Source organism: Linepithema humile, chromosome 3 (assembly GCF_040581485.1).
Source record: "Linepithema humile isolate Giens D197 chromosome 3, Lhum_UNIL_v1.0, whole genome shotgun sequence".
Lineage (NCBI taxonomy): Eukaryota > Metazoa > Arthropoda > Insecta > Hymenoptera > Formicidae > Linepithema > Linepithema humile.
Genome location: NC_090130.1, coordinates 16,571,944 through 16,598,683, shown reverse-complemented (window position 1 = coordinate 16,598,683; position 26,740 = coordinate 16,571,944). Strand labels below are relative to the sequence as shown.

Here is a 26,740-nt window from a genome sequence, read left to right as displayed (position 1 = left end):
CATTCGTTACTTTTAAAACTAAAATTCGGAATATATTACAATAATCTTTTTAAATTCGTTACTTTTAAAATTGTTTAGATGGAAAACATCTCTTGAAAGTCATGTCCCTTCTAATAAACAGCAATCCTTAAATTATCAGGAAGGAAAACGATGTCGTGTTTTACATTATTAACATACGCGATGTACCTTTTAGACTTGAGACATTGTGGTTGATTGCAATTATTCTCAATGCATAGCAGTAACATCATGTTGTGTTTTCGTGTATTTAACTTTCTTATTTTAAATTACTAAAAACTAAAACCAGTGTACAGAGTCAGTTTGCTTTAAATGAAATTTGGTTGTCCGTATCGTTTGAGTGGACATGGCAAACTGTAGATCTTACTTTAGATCTTTATAATTTGTTATAATTGATCAAAAAAACAATGGTTGTTATAAGATGTAAATAAACTTAGCACGTAAATCCAGCTTGGGCTCTGTAGCTTGTTTTCATTAATTTATTTGAATAATTTAAGCCAAAATTATAATTTTTAAGTTAGATAATAATATTAAAAACATATATGAAGATCAAGAGTCATCGGATGGTCCCCTGTTCGACAATTTTACCAAAAATAGCTTTATGATTGGGTTCACATGTATATACCACTATATTTCTGCAAAGTTTCAGATTTTTTGGAATTGTCAGATTGTCAAACTTGTTAGCTATCTTCTTTGTTAGATACTTTCATATTTGATTTCCTCAGTATCCTATTTTCTTGGTATTCAATTTCGAGTAAAAAATTGCTTTATTCATTTTGTTATTAGGTCAGAAGTTTCTCGCAGTTAAGGAACGAATTCGCGGATGTGGATACATTTTATTTAGGTACTGGATCAGCTCTTAGTATAGCTGGTGGTGCTACAACATCCCCAGTACGAAGATCAAGATCACGTGGTCCATCCACTGTAGTGGAAGAAGTTAGTCGACAAAGAAGGGCTCGCAGTAAAAGCAGACCTCGAGCCTTGTATGCACCAGACTCCGAAATTGTTCGAGTAAACGGTAAAAAATACTTAACATATTGTTGTGTTCGAGTATTAAAATTGACAGCCTGAGATCGCCCGAACAATATTTATCAAAACACGCACAAAGAACTGAACACTTTAATAGTCAAACACAATTTAATAGTCAAACATTTTAATTGTTAAACACTGAATAACACAAACGTAACGAGGAAAAAAATACAATATGTCGGAGCTATCAAATACGCGTCCGCACAACCTGACAGCTAGCATAATTCTGACAGTAAACATTAGTTAGTTTCTATGGTAATATTAACACATGACATTTAATTTATTGCAACTCTTTTACAAACTAACAAATAGTTTGCTAATCAATTTTGCCATAACAACGCGGCAAAGATAAACGGCTTGTAATTCAGGGTACACAACAATATAATCAATCTTCATGTGTTTTTATAGAACTTCTTTATTAGTCGCCGATATTTGTTAACTATTTAACTCTTCTGTACTTTACCTAGAATATGTATTTAATAAGCGTATTTGTTTATAACATCAAATATATTTTTTTTACATATTTTCTTATAGTTTAATTTTTTAGATTATTAAACTAATAAATAAATCATATTTTTGATAGATTATAGTGTTGTGGAAGTGTTACGCGATGAACCAGCTAGGGTGACGATTAGAGGACTTAGACGGTCATTTTATCCTCCTACCCATTTACCACCGATCGACAATTTGCCGCCAGAGAAAAAACTGCAGCTCGAATGGGTCTATGGTTATCGGGGAACCGATACTCGTAGAAATCTTTGGGTTTTACCCAGTGGCGAATTGTTATACTATGTTGCGGCCGTAGCCATTCTTTTTGATCGAGAAGAGAACGCACAACGGCACTACATCGGTCATACAGAAGACATTACATGCATGGAAGTAAGTATTTATTCTGTAGTATAAAATTAAAAGTAAATTGGGAATTAAATCTCAAGAGGATTTTTGTTTCTAGCTAAAAATATGTGTAATGGTAGTTAGATAACGTGTAAGAAATAAAGTATAAAGAGCAAAAGGAGAGAGGTGAGAATGCGGAATATATGTGCAAAAGAGAGAAAGAGAGAGAGAGAGAGAGAGAGAGAGAGAGAGGGGGTGGGATAATTAAAAAAAAAAAAAACAGAAATAATGCTAGGAAAGAGACTACTTGCGAGGCAAGTAAAAGGAAGTAAAGTAGATAAGTGTATATACATATCTGACGAGTAGCATATGTGTGAATATACAGAGTGTTTGATAATGTTCATGCCAACGCTCGTGTGCGAGTAGAGTGCGGTAAACTGGTCAGAAAAATCCTTTGCCTTTTGCAATTTTCGCAATAATAATTGAGATATTAATTAAAAAACATTGTCGCGAATAACAGCACATTGCGCGCGGCTAGTCGATTATACGATTTGGATGGGTCAGCGGCGGCAACGAAAAATAACAGCATAAGCAGCGATCGGGTGAAAACGGCACATAAAGCTGGATCACGCTCGCTCGCGTGTTATTCCTCTCGCTACGCGCGATCTCGTTCAGATTATACAGTCCAACGTCTAGCCGTGCGCAACGCATTATTCATTAATCTTTTTTAATTGATTTTTTAATTTCTATTATTATTGTGAGAAAACGGTAAAAGATTTTTCTATCAAGTTTACAGCACTCTACCCGTACACGAGCGTTGGCACAAACATTATCAAACACCCTGTGTTTGTAAAAACGTAAAAATATAAAATTATATAGATTGTAAATATTTAGTTTCGATTATAAAGTAGCTTATTACATAGTTCAGAATATTACACAACTTTTAAGCTAATTTTTACAAATTATATGTCAAGAAACCAGGAAACATCTTTAAAAAATAACTTGGAGCAAAAGAGAGGCCAGAACACGCGAAAGATGTCTTGGAATACATGTATGTACAGTACCGGACAAATGAATTCGGACATAGACGTTTTTCTGTTTGTTTGTTGTTATTGTGATGTTATGAAAGTTCCACTCTGTGGATTGTTTACTATTAGTCCGACACTAGCTTGCATAGAAGTTGTACCGAGATATCTGCATATTACAAAATGTAAAGTAAGTTTTATTTATATTTAACCAGATAAAAGTATTCAGATGTCTTATTTATATATGTAATTTATGATCTAAATCTTAAATATTTGTGAAATCTTTATTTTATAGTTTTATTTTATTCTGCCTAGGATGGTACGAAGACAAAGTTTACCAAAATATATAAAAGAATAAATTATAAAAACTTTAAATGATGGGGAATCCATATCTAAAGTATCACGACGCTTTGACATTTCAAAGCAAACTGTATACAGCATTAAAAAACAATTTCAATAACGGGACCATTTAAAGAATTTATCCAAGTCCAGTCGACTAAAAAAAATGACTATTAGGCAAGACAGAAAAATACGACAATCGCCAGTAGCTGATCTGCAAAGAACTGCGGTAGATATTCATAAAAGCATAGTCGAAACTGACAACTTAAATCTAAGTGTACGTACAGTACGACGTCGTTTAACATCTTTTGATTTGTGTGGAAGACATGGAGTGAAAAAAACCAGTAATTTCGAAAAAAATAGGTTAGCCCGACTTAAATTTGCTCGTGAACACCTTCATTGGTCAATAGCCGATTGGTCCAATGTCCTTTTTAGTGACGAAAGCAAGTTTAAATTATTTGGATCTGATGGAATCCAGTGGGTTCGTCGACAAAAAGGTCAAAGATTGGACATTCGGTACCAAATTCCAACGATAAAACATGGAGAAGGAAGCATTACGGTTTGGAGGTGCTTCTCTAGTTAGGGTGTTGGTCCTTTACGGCAAATAAAAGGTATTATGAATAAAGAACTATACATCGATATACTAGAAAAAAATATGTTACCACATATCACGTACCACATACAATGCAAATCATGAACAGTAATTGGACATTTCAACACGACAATGATTCAAAGCACACTTATCATGCACTTTTAGAGTCTATGCCTAAAAGGATGCAGGTAGTTATTAATTCCAAAGAATATTTGGACAAAATATTAAGTGACTTTGTTGTTTTGTATCGTTAAATTATATCAACATTTGTTTATTTTGTAATTTTCTTAATATTTAAGTTTTGTCCGAATGCTTTTGTCACTTACATTTTTGTTTATTATTTCAAAATATATATTTTATCATATCAATATGAAGAGGCTTTCCGAACATCGCTAGTTGTTAATGCAAAATTTTTAATGTTTTGTATAGAAACTTGATTCGTCTGCATTGAGACATTAAAATGTACACTGATTTCAGATTCGAGATACTGAAGTATACGAAAAATGCTTACATCGATCTCATTATTTATATATTTTATGTTAAAATTTGTTAAATTTATTAATGTAATTTATTTATCATCCTGTTCTCTCTATAAACTATGCTATAAACTATAAACTTAATTTAATGTTAATACATTGAATTATTTAAGTATATTAAGAAAAATCATTTGTTCGAATACATTTGTTCGGTACTGTATTTGTACAATTATAAAAGTAGGCATACCTACTCATTGAGTAAAAAGAAACAGGAGGGAGCATATACTAGCCAGGACTAGGTAAATCCGCGGACGGATGTACGTCATGGCAGCCATCTTGAGCGACCACTTTTTGAAAGTGAGAGGGAATGCTCGAGCATAGCGGCAAGCGGCATACCGTACGCCGTACGCATTAATATGCAGTGTATAGTCTTTTATGCAACAGTGTATGGAAATAAACGATCAAAATGGTATACTGTAGAGCTTGTGGCATAACAGCAGCAGCTCGAAATCATGGAATAACGTTTCATCGGTTAGTATTATCAACAATAATGAGATTTTTATTTTGGAGATTATAATCATATGTATAGTATTGTGAAATTGTAAATTCACAATAATTACTAAATAATTTTCACTCATAAACAGGTTTCCGAAAAATCCGGATCAAAGAAATGCATGGATAAATTTTTGTAAGGACGAAGGATTTAATATAAATTTAGATTTTAGATTTTAACATTGCTCTTATGAAAATACTGCACGAGTGCAATCCCAATAAAAAACGCCATTAAAATTTGGTATTGTTGTTGCATATTTTAGTTATTTTCTTTTAATTGTACATTATTTCTTAATTAAACATAACAAGTCATTCAATATTGGCGCTCTTGAGCGGCCATCTTGAGCGACCACTTTATATAGTCACTTCCGTCCGCACTTTTACGACCAAACGCTCCCTCCTGTTTCTTTTTACTCAATGTACCTACTACGAGAGTTCTAACTCCAGGGCTCCGAGAGGGGAGCGCAGATGGTGTGATGAGGGGAGTGAGGAACGTACGGAAGACCGATAATGTTACTAGACGAGGGGGGGGGGGGTGAGAGGAGAGGGAAAGGCGGTCATTTTGAAACCACATCCGGTTTCTTATCGCAATCCGGTCCATTTTAGAGCGTCTTGCAGTTAAACGCATCCGGTTGCATTATTTTCAGGGCGACGTAGACGTACACGTGCGTATTTTTTCAAGATTGTCAAGTAATGTGTCGTATTTTCAAGGTCACCGATTATTGCGTCTTACATTTACTTTTATTGCGCCGTGCTATTTTTAGCGCTTCTTGGAAATTGCGCGCTCTATTATTTTTTTAACGCTGTTATTTTTATGTTTAAAATTACGATTTACGTATAAATTTAACGTTTTTCTGTTTGCCGGGAATTAATCATTAATCACAGGCTGCTATCCCACGACTGTTTCACTGCTATTATAATTATTCCTATCTCCTATTGATACCTAATCAGCCTTACAGTCCTATATTATATTCCTACTTTTATTCAGTTGTTACGGAGATTAGTTAAGACAATCTCACTGTCGTGCCTGTCCTGTTTTTTATTCTTTTACATTTGCTGGAGATTGCTTGAGACTTGATTCAGCAATGACAGAAATGCAATAACAGTAAAAATTATATTTGTTATTTATGTTTAGTTGAAAATATTCTCCTGCAGTTCTTTTTTATTCTTTCAGATGCTCTCTGTGAGTTATGTATGTAAAATAATAAAATAATAATTTTTTAAAGATTAGATAACTGAAATATGACTGAAATTCTGCCTATTTTTCACTACTGAAACAATCTATCACATTATCTCAAGATTGTGCATTTGTATTAATATTTGAGAAGTGTTAGAGTTGCGTTTGATGCTGCTTTTAAAAGAGATCTCCATGTTGTGGAGATGTTTATTAATTGTTTATATTGCAAACAGCAATTAAGTTTGTTTTCCACCGTGTGCGGAAAGTCGCAAATGAACACAACTCCTCTTGTAATTATTGAATAAAGAAATTAAAGTCTTTTATTTTCAATGTAAAGTACTTTGGTACACAAGAAAAAGGAAAGAAAATAAAGAATAAACTTTCACTGTTTAGTTGATGCATACGATGTATACGTCAAGACTTAACGATATTATACTATACTAAAAACTATAAAATATAGTATAAAAACAAATGAATAATGGGAATGACTTAACAGAGTCATCTATGCCATTGACTGAACAGATAAGATATAATTGCTGAAATGATAACTAAATACTATTACAACAGTTTATGAACAGAACGTTTGGGAGATATTGTGTGTGTGAGACTGTTTTAATCATTGAAATATATACCATACTGGAACGAGCACGCCTTTGTTCTCGACCGGTCAGATGGAGATAGCTGTTCGGACCCGGATCTCTCTATCTAACCAACAGTCTCGGTCACGTGTTCACAGCTACTATTAGTCGAGAGTAGACGAGATAGAAAGAGAAATCCGGTACCGAGTCACTGCCTTGTCTGACCGTTTTGTCGAATGGAGAGGGTAGCCTGTGCGCCTTCCAGTATGGTATATATTTCAATGGTTTTAATGCACGCTGAAATCAATGTTATGTGATTGTTTTCAAAGCGTTTCTTGTAAAGTGTTTAAGTGGCGTTTGAGAATATAGTCTCAAACGTCTCAAATTATAGTTTTCTAATTGTAAGTGTTTGTAAAAGGTTAGGTGTTTGTAACGTGCTTTTAAACAGTGTAATCATCAATAAAACTCTATAAACAGTATAATCATCAATAAAACTTTTCATAAACAAATATAAACACAATCTCTCACTAACAATTTTCGCCAGGGAATACCAAATCGTGACTGATCTCGTGCACTAGCGTTTACAGCATATAAAAAGTACCAGGTGGATTTCTTCTCAGAAATGTATACCACGGATCGGTAGAATCAAAGTGTATCTCCAAAACAAAATTCTCACTACCCGACGGATACATCGCGTGAGCGGGAATATTACCAGGACCATCAAAGTGCTATGGACACGCACTTTGTAATCTGCGAACGGATAAATACCCATTTGATACGATGTAGTGATATCGGGATTATGCGTGCTGCGTGCGAAAGTTAACGACGAAACGGACGATCATGTATGGAACGCGTATTGAGCCAACGTTAGCACCTTAATGGTCGCTAAATAAAAATTCCACATTAGATGTGTCTTCGGCCATTTGCCCATAAACGGCGTAAATACTCGATTGAAGAAATTTTCGACGCTGCATTGCGGTAGACGCATCATATAAATAGTGTCCATGTTTAATGCACCCGGGGATAATCCTAGAATTCTTAAAACAGTGAAAAAACGTGACAACATCGACGCGTTGCTCGTTGACAGTTATTCCATCTTATCTTCCAAGTAGCCGTATTGTTGCAAAAACTTTATCGCTTCTTTTCTCTCACCGCTTCTTTTCACAGATCACCATATCAGCGGCAACGAGTATCAAGGACGAGTGCGCGTGATATCGCGATCTACGCGAAAATCCGTCGCGGTTGAACATTCGAGACCGATTGATCGGATGCTCCGTCCGATCGGATATCCGATGCTCTCGTCATTTTTTTACGTGTAAAATATCGATCCTCGCAAGCGCGATGCTCATGTTTCTTTCCTTGTTTGAAATCCTGTCTAAGATTGCAATATAATGTACGAGACAAAATAAACATATACAAAGTGTCAAATAAACATGACCTAAATATGACAAAATAATAATTTAAAAATATACATATAATAGTATATATTTAACTGAAGAAACATGTCATACACTTTCCTTATTTTTATCTTTATGTAATAAATACAAAATTAATTAATTAATCAATTAATTAACATATACATATACACGTATACTCAATACATAATTATCTTTATTTTGTATTTTATACAATAATGACTGAAATAATGAACATTTATTATTTCAGTCATTCTTAAAATATAAAATAAAAACAACTATATATGCAATGTGTGTGTATATGTATGTATTGATTAATTAATTAATTTATTTATTTATTAAACTGTAATTAAAGACTCCGGTGATAATATCCGATATAATAATCAAAGAGCAAAGGAGTCAACGTTAGATGTACGTTTCGAAAACATATATTATACAAAAATTTACATAAATAAACACAGACGTTTCTGCCTTTATTAGGTCTTCTTCAAAGTGTGAAACAAATTACAAAATAATATAAAATATAAAATTCATAATTCCTGATAAATCGTACGCATTTTATAACCAAATATTAAACCATTAAATAAAGAGCAGGAAAATTACAAAAATATAATTGAGATATCGTTAACCATCACAACTGATTATGCTGCACGCAATGTGAAAATATAGTTATTCTTCTTGAGAGTTAATATTCGCAAACATATATAAATTGTTGAAAGAGTAGAAAAGAGTCTGTCTTAGAATAGTAACAGAGTTATATAAAATTGGAATCCCGAGTCATCTTAAAACACTGAAATAAAATTAAAACCCGACATTGTAATCTACATAATATTAAATTAATATAAATATAAATATTATATAAATAAATATATATTAATATAAATATTAATATAAATAGCATAATAATACATACATGAAAAGTTCTCTGTATCTTGAGACAATTGAAAGAGCCGAAGATTTGTTTGAAGAGCGATAGTCAATGTATAAAACGATAGCGATCGAGTCGTGTAAAGTAAATTCCTCATAAAAAAACCTTTCCAAAAAATTGATTTTTTTTAAAAAGTTTTCCTCATAAAAAACCTTTTCAAAGAACTGTACTTTCAAAAATATATTATATTAAAAAAAAGTTTTTCTCACAAAAAACCTTTCCAAAAAAAGTTGTATATATCATAAAAAACTTTTCAAAAAAATTGTATTTCCAAAAATATATTATAAAAAAATCTTTTTAAAAAAATTATATATATTTATTATAAAAAACCTTTCCAAAAAAATTGTACTTTTAAAAAAAGTTGTATATATTAAATAAAAATTTGCTACATATTCTGTCTATAAAAGAGGTGATATCAGAAAATGACGCCAAGTTTAAATAAAGAACCTTTCAAAAAAAGTTGCATGTATATCTAATTATTTATTTAAAAATGATATTTATGTTTATATCTAGTTAATTCTTTTTAAGTATACTTTTTAAAATAATTGCATTTGTATCTAGTTATTTTTTTTATATCTGTATCTAGTTAAATAAAAAAATTTTTCAAATTTAATCAAAATAAAAAAATATTACAAAATTTCGCAAAAAACTTGGCGCTGCTATAAAATAGCCTTCATTGCTCTATAATATTTTAAGATGTATAATAATATTTTAAGGCTATTTTATAGCAGCGCCAAGTTTTTTGCGAAATTTTGTAATATTTTTTTATTTTGATTAAATTTGAAAAATTTTTTTATTTAACTAGATACAGATATAAAAAAAATAACTAGATACAAATGCAATTATTTTAAAAAGTATACTTAAAAAGAATTAACTAGATATAAACATAAATATCATTTTTAAATAAATAATTAGATATACATGCAACTTTTTTTGAAAGGTTCTTTATTTAAACTTGGCGTCATTTTCTGATATCACCTCTTTTATAGACAGAATATGTAGCAAATTTTTATTTAATATATACAACTTTTTTTAAAAGTACAATTTTTTTGGAAAGGTTTTTTATAATAAATATATATAATTTTTTTAAAAAGATTTTTTTATAATATATTTTTGGAAATACAATCTTTTTGAAAAGTTTTTTATGATATATACAACTTTTTTTGGAAAGGTTTTTTGTGAGAAAAACTTTTTTTAATATAATATATTTTTGAAAGTACAGTTCTTTGAAAAGGTTTTTTATGAGGAAAACTTTTAAAAAAAAAACAATTTTTTGGAAAGGTTTTTTTATGAGGAAAACTTTTTTTTAATATAACAAGGCGTGTACTTGGCGCCCTTTTTTTACCTTTTTTAAAAAAAAAGGTTTTTTTGTGAGATATCATTTCTTTTTTTTAGTAAAAATAATTTTAATAAATATGATTCTTTTTTTTTAGTAAAAATAATGGTAATAATATCCCACCATCACTCCCGTCATATTTTCAATACGACAATCCTCTTTTTGATTATAGAAATCTTAATTTATACAAACCTAATAATTTTTTTTTATATTTTACAACATGTTTTATAAGAAAATTATTAGTGATCATAAAAAGGGTATAAAAAACCATTTGTATTTCTAAGTTATTGCGTTTTTTCATATATAAAAACAGATTACTTTTGATCAAATTTCTGTAAGAATGACAAAAACATCTTTAGCACCTCTAGGCCATTGTCTTTTTTTAATTAGCGTATCGTCAGCTTCAATCCAAGTGTTAGACATTTCTTCTCTATAAACATTACATACCTGCCGATTCCACCAATGTGCACAAAGTACACTTTCTGTCCACTAACTACAGAATACTAACAAGGGAACGTTCACAAGTGTCCCCTCCCCCGATTTGATTTTCCTTGAAATATGTTGTAAAACATACAATTTGAGGAGACACGTATTTTTTTATAGCGGCCCTAACTCAAATTTAAGGGATCAAACACTCCTTTGAAAAAAAAACGATTTTTTTCTTTGTGTGTAACTATCGCCAAAACCGTAGGAGATAAAAAAATATTTCAAATAGAAGTTGTATGGCTTGTAATGGACTTTATAACTGTGTAGTTAAATTTTCAAAAAATGAAATTTTTTTTAATTTACTCCCACCCCTTGTTATTATTTTTTCCAATTTCAAAATTTTTGTAATGACAAAAGTTGTAGCATTTTTTACGCTGAATTCAACCATATATGATTTTATTATGTTTCGAAATCACATCTTTCAAAAATGAGTCATCAGTATCACATTATATGCGTCGCGCTGCATGACCGTTTATACCGCACTTGTGTTGTGCATAGTCGCAAAACAAATATAAAAATGACATGTTATTATATATTTGAGAAAGAAAAGTTAACTAAAATTGTTGCTAAAGCATCTCTTTCACATTACACTCTTATAGATAATCGCTGCATTTCGTGCGCAGCGCGTTGTTATATGCAAGTTAGCTATCAGCGCATATTACACTTTGAAGTTTTGCTTGCAGTGACCACGGGAAAATAATTTATGAAACGAAAACAGTGAATGAATCAATCTATTCAACATATATCTACCCTGACTCTACCTTCTTGGCCCGACTTGACTGAGAATGAAATAAAATATAAAATTCTGTACAGTTTACTCTTTTTCAATAATTTTAATATACTGTGATTCTACATGCTATTACATTCCACTAAATTACTACGATTTTTTTAAACTATGGTATATAAAATGTATATTATAAGTATAATTATAATATATATAAATAAGCTTATATATATATAAAAGCTTATTTATTGTATCAATATATTATAATTATACTTATAATATACATTTTATATTTCAAGATTTTATATACCATAGTTTAAAAAAATCGTAATAATTTAATAGAATGTAATAGTATGTAGAATATATCGCAGTATATTAAAATTATTGAAAAAGAGTATGTACAGAATTTTATTCATTGTCAGTCAAGTCGGGCCAAGAGAGTAGAGTCAGGGTGGATATATGTTGAATAGATTGATTCATTCACTGTTTTCGTTTCATAAATTATTTTCCCGTGGTCACTGCAAGCAAAACTTCAAAGTGTAATATGCGCTGATAGCTAACTTGTATATGACAACGCGCTGCATACGAAATGCAGCGATTATCTATAAGAGTGTAATGTGGAAGGGATGCTTTAGCAACAATTTTAGTTAACTTTTCTTCCTTAAATATATGATAACATGTCATTTTTATATTTATTTAACGACTATTGCGCAACACAAGTGCGGTATAAACAATGCGTCATGCAGCGCGACGCATATAATATGATACTGATGACTTATTTTTGAAAGATGCGATTTCGGAACATAATAAAATCATATATGGTTGAATTTAGCGTAAAAAATGCTCAACTTTTGTCATTACAAAAATTTTGAAATTCGAAAAAATAATACCAAGGGGTAAGAGTAAATTAAAAAAAATTACATTTTTGAAAATCCAACTACACAGTTATAAAGCCCATTACAAGCCATACAACTTCTACTTGAAACATTTTTTTATATCTCCTACGGTTTTGGCGATAGTTACACACAAAGAAAAAACTCGTTTTTTTCAAAAGGGTGTTTCACCCTTTAAATTTGAGTTAGGGCCGCTATAAAAAAATACGTGTCTTCTCAAATTGTATGTTTTACAACATATTTCAAGGAGAATCAAATCGGGAGGGGACACTTGTGAACGTTCCCTTTAAGAGTGTTGTCAGCATGTGTGTTGCTACACTTCTGCACTTCAAGACGAGAAAAATTTTTTTTATAAAGAATACTATTATTTTGATATACACTATCTCTATTCGTCTCCACAACACGTTACATATACATTTTACGACCGATATTAATTATATCAATGTGATTAGTGTCATCAAAGCTGCGAGCTGACAGGTCTGAGCGCCGCCATGTTGAAAAAGGACAGACATCTTTTAGAAAAAGAAAGGAAAGAAAAAAGACGCTCTTATGCGGGAATTGACATTTCACGGGATGTAGAAAAGGACAACCATGTCGCATTTTGATGCTTCTAGTTGACAAAGGAAAAACTTATATATTAGAGAAGGATGACGAACAGACGACGACGACCAAGACTTACATAGATTTCGGCATATTTCGACTTTGGCAAACTTTGGCAAACTTTGGCAATTAATATAGTTTTTTAGAAAGCATGTACAAAAAAAGTAAAGATACTTTTATTATGTAAATCGCATGTGCTCTATCGATTGAGCCTATTATAAATTCGATCGGTCCACGCATTATTGAGATATGAAAATCTCGACTCCTATCAGCTCATGTGCTCGCGTAAAGATACACGGTCGGTCTTGCGCTGCGCGTGAACTTGGCGCGAGACACTACCGTGTCTCTTGATAAATAAATGCAAATGCCAACGTAAGCGCGCGCCGCGCGGCTTCTCAGCGCCATCAGCGCACCTAACGTCAGAAATCGGAACATGGACATTTTAGCTGGACATTTTTATCGTACTATTTTAGACATTTCGACTTTGGACTATTATAACTTTTTTTCTACAGCACCTACAGTAAAAACAAGCATACTTTTCTTATGTAATTTGGGTATGCGCTATCGATTGAGCCTAACAACAACTCAATCGGCCCAGCCGTTATTGAGATCCGATAATCTCGGCTCGTCTCAACTTTCGGGCTCGCGTAAAGATACACGGTCGGTCTTGCGCTGCGCGTGAACTTGGCGCGAGACACTACCGTGTCTCTTGATTGTCGAAGAGCGAAATGGAAAAGATGAGGAAGGGGAAAAAGGAATATTAGGAGTAGAGATCAGGAGGAGACGGAAAGAAGAATTATAACTGAGGAAACATATTTAAAACAGGTGTTACGTCCTGAGTTGGAGAGGTCAGGAGGATAGTAATAGTTGCGTATCGCCGGTCAGCTTTCAAGGGTCTGACCCAGTGGCCCGAACGGTTTGTTTATTTGGATCTGAAAACGGGTCAACGACTGAAGGTCGCTCTTACTCCGTTATTCAGTATCGCCGTTCGGATGGTTCCCTTTTTGGTCTGAGATAGAGATCTCAATTACCAGGGATAGAACCAGTGCAAACCCTTAAAGGAAGGATAAAAACGAGGTGTCGGTAGTAATTAAAATGAAAGTTTCAATATAAGATTTAAATTACATTTAATCGAAAAGAACATAATTTCAAAGTTAATGGATACATGAGGTAATGAGACTATAAATACTAATCTGGTAATTTAATCAGGTTTATCATATTAATTAATTTTTTAAACTTATAAAAATCGAAACTTATACAAATTCTGGATATGTAACTTATAATTAATATTAACAAATTGATAAGTAAAGTTACTACTACAAGTATGAGTGTTATGTGTGTATGTGTGTGTTACTCTTCGTGAGGACTAAAGAAATTTACATGGTACTGATATTCTAGAGAAAGCGGGGAAAGGGGGAGGTGAAGTGGAATATCTTATAGGTGAATTGGGGCGAGTGGGTAACAAATGAAAGTCTGGAGGGAGGAGTTCGTCACCGATGTGAACTTGGCGCCCAACTTTATTTAAAAAAAAAATCACTAATCTAGTTCGTTTGTACTTCGTTTGTACTTGTTTGTACCGCTTCTTATTTCGTTTGTACCTCAAAGGGTAAAAAAATACAAGGGGGTGAAAAAATGGCCAGCGCCCGATTACAAGATTTTTAAATTTCGTTTATGCCATTCGAAAGAGAATCGTTTGTACCCGTTTGTACCTCTTTTGATTTTGTTTGTACCTCAAAGGGTTCGAAGATACAGCGTTTTTCAGTTTCAGCCTAACCCTTCTATAGGGAACTTAGCCATTTTACAAGATATCGAGAAACGGCCAACGGCATTCGAAAGAGAATCGTTTGTACCCGTTTGTACCTCTTTTGTTTTTGTTTGTACCTCAAAGGGTTCGAAGATACAGCGTTTTTCAGTTTCAGCCTAACCCTTCTATAGGGAACTTAGCCATTTTACAAGATATCGAGAAACGACCAACGGCATTCGAAAGAGAATCGTTTGTATTCGTTTGTACCACTTTTGTTTTCGTTTGTACCTCAAAGGGTTCGAAGATACAGCGTTCTTCAGTTTCAGCCTAACCCTTTTATAGGGAACTTAGCCATTTTACAAGATATCGAGAAACGACCAACGACATTCGAAAGAGAATCGTTTGTATTCGTTTGTACCACTTTTGTTTTTGTTTGTACCTCAAAGGGTTCGAAGATACAGCGTTCTTCAGTTTCAGCCTAACTCTTTTATAGGGAACTTAGCCATTTTACAAGATATCGAGAAACGACCAACGGCATTCGAAAGAGAATCGTTTGTATTCGTTTGTACCACTTTTGTTTTCGTTTGTATCTCAAAGGGTTCGAAGATACAGCGTTCTTCAGTTTCAGCCTAACCCTTTTATAGGGAACTTAGCCATTTTACAAGATATCGAGAAACGGCCAACGGCATTTAAAAGAGAATCGTTTGTATCCGTTTGTACCTTTTTTGTTTTCATTTGTACCTCAAAGGGTTCGGAGATACAGCGTTTTTCAGTTTTAACATAAACAAGCGGTTATTAGTGCCTTCACGCTTAAAGTTAACTGCGTTTCAAATTTTTTATAACACGTAATCAATTTCTTTGTGTGAAATCAACTTAAAATTAACTTAAAATAATATTTTGAATATTGATCGTTTACTTTAAATATTGTATTACGTTACTGTGTTATACTATAAATAAAGATGAATATAATAGTGGAATAATTTTAATTATTGATACACTTAGGATGAAAATACTTAGAAATTAATGAAAAATGTTTTATGTCTAGATTAACGAAACCTGTTAAATAAATTTTTGGACTTATAATATTTTTTAATGTTAACATTTTATGTATAAAATATTAAATTTTTTTTTCATTTTTTATGGAATTAAAAAGAATTTTTAAAAACTTTTAATATGTTTTTCTAAACTAATAATGAATATTTATAAGAAAATATTAGAGTAATGAAATAAACGCAAACGAAAGTAAAATTACTGTTAACACGAAGATAAAATAAATTATTTCAATGTTTTATGAAAAGTAATAGAGATATTTTTTTTTTGCAGAAGCATTCGGGATGATGCTGTTAATGAAGTTTTATTTTTATTTAAATCGTCATATGTCTCCCAATTTCCCGTTACTCGACGGCAGTGAGCTATGTAATGCCCAATGTCATTTTTATTAGTGCCACCAATATATTCGATTGCTGCTACTAATTTATATGTGCATTTGCAGAACTGTATGTCTAATAGTATCTCAGACAGAGTAAGCGTACCGGACCAATCGATATATCCAAGTCTGCAAGCAAGATCAGTCCATTGCAGACATTCAAGGTCTACAAAGAGATGCGGCCCTGTTGTAAAATTTGTAATTAAATTTTCATTGCCACATCTTTTACATTTTTTATTTATGTCTTCGATTCTTTGATTAATCGCTATTTGCAAACCGCGCATACTATTTTCATATATCGGTTTAGGGTTCATTTCTAATACCTTGATACTTTTGTGATCCATCCATTTACATGTTGAGCATTCTTGAGACACATTATACGAGAATGAATTTTCCATTAAATATTTGTCTATTAACTGACTTACGTTACACGCACAATCCATCGTTCCACCTGTTGGTCGAAAAATTTTATTTAATATTATAGCTCTTTCCTTGTATACTTTTTGTAATGTGCCAAATGTAGATATCATTTTAATAAAATCTGTTATATAATCAGTGGTGTTATTAATATATTCATGATATGTGATCCAGTCGCGATAACCTATTAATAAAGATTGCACAATGCTATCAAACGCACATGTATTTTTTATCATGATATGTTGGCCCGAAATATTTTGTGGGCGTAAGATATTGCCATTCTGCAATAAGGGGATTTTTGATGTTAACCGAGGTTTATTATGGATACTGTCTATATCAGGGCATACTCTCAAATATTTACCTCGTTTTAAAACTTTATTTTTTGGGCTTTTCCAGGTTTCAACCTCATTTAAAAAAGGTGTGAGTGAATATGTCGAATGCTCTTTATTTGGCGAATAATGTGCTATCGATGTATCCATACTATCATCTTCATTATAACATTCATCATTATGTTGAGACATATAAACTTCACTTTCATTCGAACTTACTTCATTGCAGTTTATCATATCATTGGAAAATTCATGGGTTTTATTGGACGTTATTGTATCAGCGTTTAAGATTTTCATGGTACCCGCGAGTGATCTTATATGTGATATTAGAAATTTATCTGCGCGTATATTCTTCATACCTTTAAAAATTATATTTTTTAGTTCGTTAAAATATTGCTCGCTTCTAGCTGAAGACGCAACGCTCGTTTTATCAGATGCCATTACAGTCGTCCATAATGGAAACTCTTTCAAAATTCTAAGTAAGTTCATACCGAAACTGTGACAATAATATGGATTCAGCCTATTTCCGGAATTTATCATTTTTTTACTATTTCTTTCTAAATCACGGAGTAAATTATTTATGCGATTACCAGATTCGTAATTAGGAATCTCTTCCAAGCATTCATTTGTACCTTCTTCATAATATGGAAAATCATTGGTTTTGATAATTTGTAATAATCGCTGTTGAGCCTTGAAACATGTAATTGTATTATCATTCATATGTTCTGTTTCTGAAATATCTTCTGTTTCTGAGAAGGCAACTGTCAAGATATCAAGGCAGATTCGATTAAAATTATCAAAAGTTTTGGTTTTACTTAAGATTCCAACACATCTAACATAAAAGTCTTTTATACGTGCGTGTTTGTCATTGAAACATTTCCAACGGCAGACTAATTTTATTAAATGTGCGATGTCAATTCTGATAATACATTTTGGAATATTGCGATCATTATTTTGCAGTATTGTCAAGCAATTCTCAACATATGTACTGAGATTGCAATTGTTAAATGCTAGAGCTACAGCATTTAAAAGTGCAAATGAATAATCTGTAACGACCTCTTTTGGACAAATTGCACCAGATCGCAACCATTCGTGTAACCAATATGTCAACATATTTGTATCGTGTTTTTCGGATATCATTTGCAAAACAGGTAGAATTTTTGACTTGAAAGGAACAACTGCTTGGTACAAGAACAAGAAATTTGTAGATCCATCAGGTTTCTTAATTTTTTTTACTACAGATCCTGTTGCGTCTATGCTTAATATGCCTGCTTTTTGTGTTTGTCGATGAAATTGTTGATATAAGAGTAACTGTTCGGGACTAAAATAAATGACAAAAAATTTATCCAAACCTATTTCTCGTATAATTCCTGAAAATTCAGGTTTATATTTTAATGTTAGAATTGATGCAACAGGATCAGATATTTTATCAAGATCTAATTTTTTGTCGTTATCTATTTGTTTCGCTTTGCGTAATACAGTCTCATTATATAAGTGTGCTGGCTCTACATCGCCAAAAGTCATTAGTTCATTTGCTTTTTCTCTTCGCCAGCCGTACGCAGACGTTGCACGTAAATCTTTAACCACGCGATTTCTTTCGGGCTTTCGTAATTGTCGCTTTTTTTTATGTACAATATCTGTTGTGTCATAAGTAGAAATGTGAATTTTTATATCTGTGTCTTCGTCTTTTGGCTCATGCATACTGTATGCATTAAAGAATGCACCGCATTCCGGGTATTTCCCTTTTATTTTTAAGAATATTTCGCCTGGATTACGATTAATTCTTGCGGATTTAAACGCATAACAACATGGTATTTTTAATTGTTTCCATATCTCATTATAGATAATATCTGTCCATCCAGATTGTAACATAGTACATTTGTCAGTATTATCTATTCCGCATTCTGATATTTTATGCCATGTTTGTTTATCCAGGAATATAATAGTGCGCCACGGTTGAAGAGCACACGGTAAAGACATCGACCAATTTGAAGTGTTTGAATTATTACTCGATTGGGCACTCGTATTAATTGTACTGGTCGATTCCGAAAACACATTTTTAATGATATTATATTTCGCACGAAATCGTTGCAGAATTCCATTTCGATCTTGTGATAAATATAAATATATATATTTCATCGAAAGCTCTCTATTTAAGGTCCTCTCTGCGATTTGCCAAATCGAATTTGTCAATTTCAAAACTTCACCTTTATCATCAAAAAAATTTAAATCTTTCAATGACTCGAAAATTTCGTCCACACTTTTTTTTGCTTTGCGTGGCATTTTTATAAACCACTTCCACGGAACGTCAGCAACGAATAAACGCTATAGCGTCGGAAAACATTTGCCGTCTAACGATGCGGCTTGTTGACTGTAATCCGCGACTACGCGCTGTGAGATTCTAACTTAACAAATGCTGAGAGTAAGCGATGCTGTCACACGACGTTTGAAACATCGATTGTATAACATAACATATACATATACATATATACATATATATATGAGGGCAATCCAAAAAGTTCGCGGAGCGGAAATAAAAAAAACAAGTTATAGTTCCAGAACTTTATTATAATTTCACTTTCTTCGTCGCTATGATTATCGAAAATATACTGAGGTTTCTCTGAATGATCGTCTCATATTTATACAATATCTTGAACTCCAGAGGAACCAATCAGCTTTGAGAATCAATCTGATTCGTCGTTTTTTTTATTCTCTCGGATACGAATTGTTTATACGCCGATAGCGTGCGGCATTTAACGTATAAAGCCGCATCGTTAGACGGCAAATGTTTTCCGACGCTATAGCGTTTATTCGTTGCTGACGTTCCGTGGAAGTGGTTTATAAAAATGCCACGCAAAGCAAAAAAAAGTGTGGACGAAATTTTCGAGTCATTGAAAGATTTAAATTTTTTTGATGATAAAGGTGAAGTTTTGAAATTGACAAATTCGATTTGGCAAATCGCAGAGAGGACCTTAAATAGAGAGCTTTCGATGAAATATATATATTTATATTTATCACAAGATCGAAATGGAATTCTGCAACGATTTCGTGCGAAATATAATATCATTAAAAATGTGTTTTCGGAATCGACCAGTACAATTAATACGAGTGCCCAATCGAGTAATAATTCAAACACTTCAAATTGGTCGATGTCTTTACCGTGTGCTCTTCAACCGTGGCGCACTATTATATTCCTGGATAAACAAACATGGCATAAAATATCAGAATGCGGAATAGATAATACTGACAAATGTACTATGTTACAATCTGGATGGACAGATATTATCTATAATGAGATATGGAAACAATTAAAAATACCATGTTGTTATGCGTTTAAATCCGCAAGAATTAATCGTAATCCAGGCGAAATATTCTTAAAAATAAAAGGGAAATACCCGGAATGCGGTGCATTCTTTAATGCATACAGTATGCATGAGCCAAAAGACGAAGACACAGATATAAAAATTCACATTTCTACTTATGACACAACAGATATTGTACATAAAAAAAAGCGACAATTACGAAAGCCCGAAAGAAATCGCGTGGTTAAAGATTTACGTGCAACGTCTGCGTACGGCTGGCGAAGAGAAAAAGCAAATGAACTAATGACTTTTGGCGATGTAGAGCCAGCACACTTATATAATGAGACTGTATTACGCAAAGCGAAACAAATAGATAACGACAAAAAATTAGATCTTGATAAAATATCTGATCCTGTTGCATCAATTCTAACATTAAAATATAAACCTGAATTTTCAGGAATTATACGAGAAATAGGTTTGGATAAATTTTTTGTCATTTATTTTAGTCCCGAACAGTTACTCTTATATCAACAATTTCATCGACAAACACAAAAAGCAGGCATATTAAGCATAGACGCAACAGGATCTGTAGTAAAAAAAATTAAGAAACCTGATGGATCTACAAATTTCTTGTTCTTGTACCAAGCAGTTGTTCCTTTCAAGTCAAAAATTCTACCTGTTTTGCAAATGATATCCGAAAAACACGATACAAATATGTTGACATATTGGTTACACGAATGGTTGCGATCTGGTGCAATTTGTCCAAAAGAGGTCGTTACAGATTATTCATTTGCACTTTTAAATGCTGTAGCTCTAGCATTTAACAATTGCAATCTCAGTACATATGTTGAGAATTGCTTGACAATACTGCAAAATAATGATCGCAATATTCCAAAATGTATTATCAGAATTGACATCGCACATTTAATAAAATTAGTCTGCCGTTGGAAATGTTTCAATGACAAACACGCACGTATAAAAGACTTTTATGTTAGATGTGTTGGAATCTTAAGTAAAACCAAAACTTTTGATAATTTTAATCGAATCTGCCTTGATATCTTGACAGTTGCCTTCTCAGAAACAGAAGATATTTCAGAAACAGAACATATGAATGATAATACAATTACATGTTTCAAGGCTCAACAGCGATTATTACAAATTATCAAAACCAATGATTTTCCATATTATGAAGAAGGTACAAATGAATGCTTGGAAGAGATTCCTAATTACGAATCTGGTAATCGCATAAATAATTTACTCCGTGATTTAGAAAGAAATAGTAAAAAAATGATAAATTCCGGAAATAGGCTGAATCCATATTATTGTCACAGTTTCGGTATGAACTTACTTAGAATTTTGAAAGAGTTTCCATTATGGACGACTGTAATGGCATCTGATAAAACGAGCGTTGCGTCTTCAGCTAGAAGCGAGCAATATTTTAACGAACTAAAAAATATAATTTTTAAAGGTATGAAGAATATACGCGCAGATAAATTTCTAATATCACATATAAGATCACTCGCGGGTACCATGAAAATCTTAAACGCTGATACAATAACGTCCAATAAAACCCATGAATTTTCCAATGATATGATAAACTGCAATGAAGTAAGTTCGAATGAAAGTGAAGTTTATATGTCTCAACATAATGATGAATGTTATAATGAAGATGATAGTATGGATACATCGATAGCACATTATTCGCCAAATAAAGAGCATTCGACATATTCACTCACACCTTTTTTAAATGAGGTTGAAACCTGGAAAAGCCCAAAAAATAAAGTTTTAAAACGAGGTAAATATTTGAGAGTATGCCCTGATATAGACAGTATCCATAATAAACCTCGGTTAACATCAAAAATCCCCTTATTGCAGAATGGCAATATCTTACGCCCACAAAATATTTCGGGCCAACATATCATGATAAAAAATACATGTGCGTTTGATAGCATTGTGCAATCTTTATTAATAGGTTATCGCGACTGGATCACATATCATGAATATATTAATAACACCACTGATTATATAACAGATTTTATTAAAATGATATCTACATTTGGCACATTACAAAAAGTATACAAGGAAAGAGCTATAATATTAAATAAAATTTTTCGACCAACAGGTGGAACGATGGATTGTGCGTGTAACGTAAGTCAGTTAATAGACAAATATTTAATGGAAAATTCATTCTCGTATAATGTGTCTCAAGAATGCTCAACATGTAAATGGATGGATCACAAAAGTATCAAGGTATTAGAAATGAACCCTAAACCGATATATGAAAATAGTATGCGCGGTTTGCAAATAGCGATTAATCAAAGAATCGAAGACATAAATAAAAAATGTAAAAGATGTGGCAATGAAAATTTAATTACAAATTTTACAACAGGGCCGCATCTCTTTGTAGACCTTGAATGTCTGCAATGGACTGATCTTGCTTGCAGACTTGGATATATCGATTGGTCCGGTACGCTTACTCTGTCTGAGATACTATTAGACATACAGTTCTGCAAATGCACATATAAATTAGTAGCAGCAATCGAATATATTGGTGGCACTAATAAAAATGACATTGGGCATTACATAGCTCACTGCCGTCGAGTAACGGGAAATTGGGAGACATATGACGATTTAAATAAAAATAAAACTTCATTAACAGCATCATCCCGAATGCTTCTGCAAAAAAAAAAATATCTCTATTACTTTTCATAAAACATTGAAATAATTTATTTTATCTTCGTGTTAACAGTAATTTTACTTTCGTTTGCGTTTATTTCATTACTCTAATATTTTCTTATAAATATTCATTATTAGTTTAGAAAAACATATTAAAAGTTTTTAAAAATTCTTTTTAATTCCATAAAAAATGAAAAAAAAATTTAATATTTTATACATAAAATGTTAACATTAAAAAATATTATAAGTCCAAAAATTTATTTAACAGGTTTCGTTAATCTAGACATAAAACATTTTTCATTAATTTCTAAGTATTTTCATCCTAAGTGTATCAATAATTAAAATTATTCCACTATTATATTCATCTTTATTTATAGTATAACACAGTAACGTAATACAATATTTAAAGTAAACGATCAATATTCAAAATATTATTTTAAGTTAATTTTAAGTTGATTTCACACAAAGAAATTGATTACGTGTTATAAAAAATTTGAAACGCAGTTAACTTTAAGCGTGAAGGCACTAATAACCGCTTGTTTATGTTAAAACTGAAAAACGCTGTATCTCCGAACCCTTTGAGGTACAAATGAAAACAAAAGAGGTACAAACGGATACAAACGATTCTCTTTTAAATGCCGTTGGCCGTTTCTCGATATCTTGTAAAATGGCTAAGTTCCCTATAAAAGGGTTAGGCTGAAACTGAAGAACGCTGTATCTTCGAACCCTTTGAGGTACAAACGAAAACAAAAGTGGTACAAACGAATACAAACGATTCTCTTTCGAATGCCGTTGGTCGTTTCTCGATATCTTGTAAAATGGCTAAGTTCCCTATAAAAGGGTTAGGCTGAAACTGAAGAACGCTGTATCTTCGAACCCTTTGAGGTACAAACGAAAACAAAAGTGGTACAAACGAATACAAACGATTCTCTTTCGAATGCCGTTGATCGTTTCTCGATATCTTGTAAAATGGCTAAGTTCCCTATAAAAGGGTTAGGCTGAAACTGAAGAACGCTGTATCTTCGAACCCTTTGAGGTACAAACGAAAACAAAAGTGGTACAAACGAATACAAACGATTCTCTTTCGAATGCCGTTGGTCGTTTCTCGATATCTTGTAAAATGGCTAAGTTCCCTATAAAAGGGTTAGACTGAAACTGAAGAACGCTGTATCTTCGAACCCTTTGAGGTACAAACGAAAACAAAAGTGGTACAAACGAATACAAACGATTCTTTTTCGAATGCCGTTGGTCGTTTCTCGATATCTTGTAAAATGGCTAAGTTCCCTATAGAAGGGTTAGGCTGAAACTGAAAAACGCTGTATCTTCGAACCCTTTGAGGTACAAACGAAAACAAAAGAGGTACAAACGGGTACAAACGATTCTCTTTCGAATGCCGTTGGCCGTTTCTCGATATCTTGTAAAATGGCTAAGTTCCCTATAGAAGGGTTAGGCTGAAACTGAAAAACGCTGTATCTTCGAACCCTTTGAGGTACAAACAAAATCAAAAGAGGTACAAACGGGTATAAACGATTCTCTTTCGAATGGCATAAACGAAATTTAAAAATCTTGTAATCGGGCGCTGGCCATTTTTTCACCCCCTTGTATTTTTTTACCCTTTGAGGTACAAACGAAATAAGAAGCGGTACAAACAGGTACAAACGAAGTACAAACGAACTAGATTAGTGATTTTTTTTTTAAATAAAGTTGGGCGCCAAGTTCACATCGGTGAGTTGTCAGGAAGAAAATCTATTATATGCACACTCTACTGATATATTATTCGTCCGGAAAGAGCTGTCACGAGTTTTTATAATTGTTACCCCTCTCTTTTACGTCCCTACTTAATAATTTCAGACGTTAGTCTGATGGAAAAATTAATTGGTCCTTTTGATCTCGGTGGGGCATAAAATGCTACATTTAGAAGAATCTATGCATTGTATTGGTGGTACGTGAGTATAGTAGGGTGAGTTCTTAGTCCTTACGCAGTGTAATTTGATTGACAAATTTATGATTGCCCACGCATTCACAGTGCGAAATATCCGATCTGACAAACACTCGATCGGTGTCGACTTTTCTGATTGACATTATTTATGTTTGTGCGAAAAATTTTTTTAGTAGAGTTGATGATTTGCTTGGTCTTAGCGTTTAGAGCTGCAGGAAGTTTAAGTTGCGATGATTTAACATTCAATTTATGACGTTCAGTTCTGTCAAAAGCTTAGATTTAAATATTGCTCCTGTAAGTTAAATGAATTTTTTATTTGTTTATCGGAAGCAGCGTGAAAGAAGCTTCGATAGGCTATGTCGACATTATTCAAACAGTTTAAAATTTATTACTTCCCATGTTTGCCAGATACGGTTTCGTTTCTAATGAAATATAAACTCGCGAGAAAGAAAAGAATCGTGGAGTCCTATCAGAACGTAACACAGGCAAATAAACGTCTGATAATGATTCTGTGTCACTCTGTCTGTTAAGAACTTTTTTTGATGTTTAATAAATAACATTTCAGAAATAAATCTTTTATTATAAAAAGATTCATGATCTAGAATTTGTATATTATCCCAATCAAGTCTGTGAGAGAAATCTAATATATGATGTGAAATGACAGATGAAGATACACTTTTGGTTTGGCCTTTTGGTTTGGCCTACATAAATTGTATCACAGTCTTGACATGAGATCTTGTAGACTACATCACAAAGATGTAGAAAATTTAATCGATCTTTGCCTGTTTTTATAAATCTCTGAGACGATTTTATGTCGGTTGCCAAAAATTCCAACCTGAAAATGACGTTTTCGATACCCAACAACTTAAGACAATTTATAAAAACAGGTAAAGATCCATTAGATACATTGTTACTGTGGAGTAGTTTATACAATCTCCTGTCAGGATTGTGAGGCTACTTGTGTAAGTCAAACTAATTGTAAGCTGCTAATTGTAAGTCAAACTAATTGTAATTGTATTAAACACAAGAGTTAAAGAAAAAACATAGGACAGACATAAATAAAAAAAGTGGTTTGCCATCGGTTATCTCAAGACATATATTAGATTCCTCTCACAGCTTCGATTGGGACAATGTAAAATTTTAGATGAGGAACATTCTTATGACAAAAAGCTCATCTCAGAAATGCTGTTTATTAAAAGACAAAAGGATGGACTTAATAAGCAAAGCGACACAGAATCTTTAACGCGTCTATCTCCCTGTTTTAAAATTGTTCCCTTTTTTATAATTTCCATCTTCTCTTCTTCCTTCCCACTTTTCTCTTTCCCACTTCTTAGATCCATACTCCCCTTCCACACTCTATTTCATATTGCTCGCAGTTTCGAGATTTTTGGTTTGATTTGACTTGTTCACTATTGTTTTAACTTTTGACTTTTACCAATTATAAAAGAAAAGTCAATCTTGGGCCTTAATAATAAAAAATTATTAAAATGTAAATTAGCTATGTTGACCCAGAGCCGGGTGTTAGATGCTCAAAAAATAATAATTAACTAAGTTATATGTTCAAACGTTTCGGCACATTTATTTCGGCCATCTTCAGTGATAATATAATGGAAAGTAAACAATCGTTATAGCGGAAACATGAAATAATAAAAACAAATATGTTCCGCAAAGCTAACGCATATCGGTTGGAAAATTTCAACGCTCGTTATAATATAAAATATAAATATAAAATAAAATAAATAGTAATAAATTAATACCGCGTGATAAAATAAATAGTAATAAATTAATACCGTAATTTTCTTTCGTGTGTGCCGATTTGTGACGTGACGGAAAGACCGTTCGCGGGCGCAACATTTCGGGGGCTCGTTCGGGATAATAACGAACGGTCAGACAGTGCAAGGATTAATT

General features: G+C 32.5%; 1 protein-coding gene across 2 annotated transcripts in view; it reads left to right on the top strand.

Moving 5' to 3' along the window:
- Window positions 1-26,740, top strand: part of DCX-EMAP (Doublecortin-domain-containing echinoderm-microtubule-associated protein) — a 587,536-nt gene that overhangs the window by 211,706 nt on the left and 349,090 nt on the right. For both annotated transcript variants that reach the window (XM_067352202.1, XM_067352203.1), the window contains 2 exons: window positions 802-1,033; window positions 1,628-1,923. In XM_067352202.1, coding sequence (XP_067208303.1) covers window positions 802-1,033; window positions 1,628-1,923 — 528 coding nt within the window. The remainder of the gene's footprint in view (window positions 1-801; window positions 1,034-1,627; window positions 1,924-26,740) is intronic.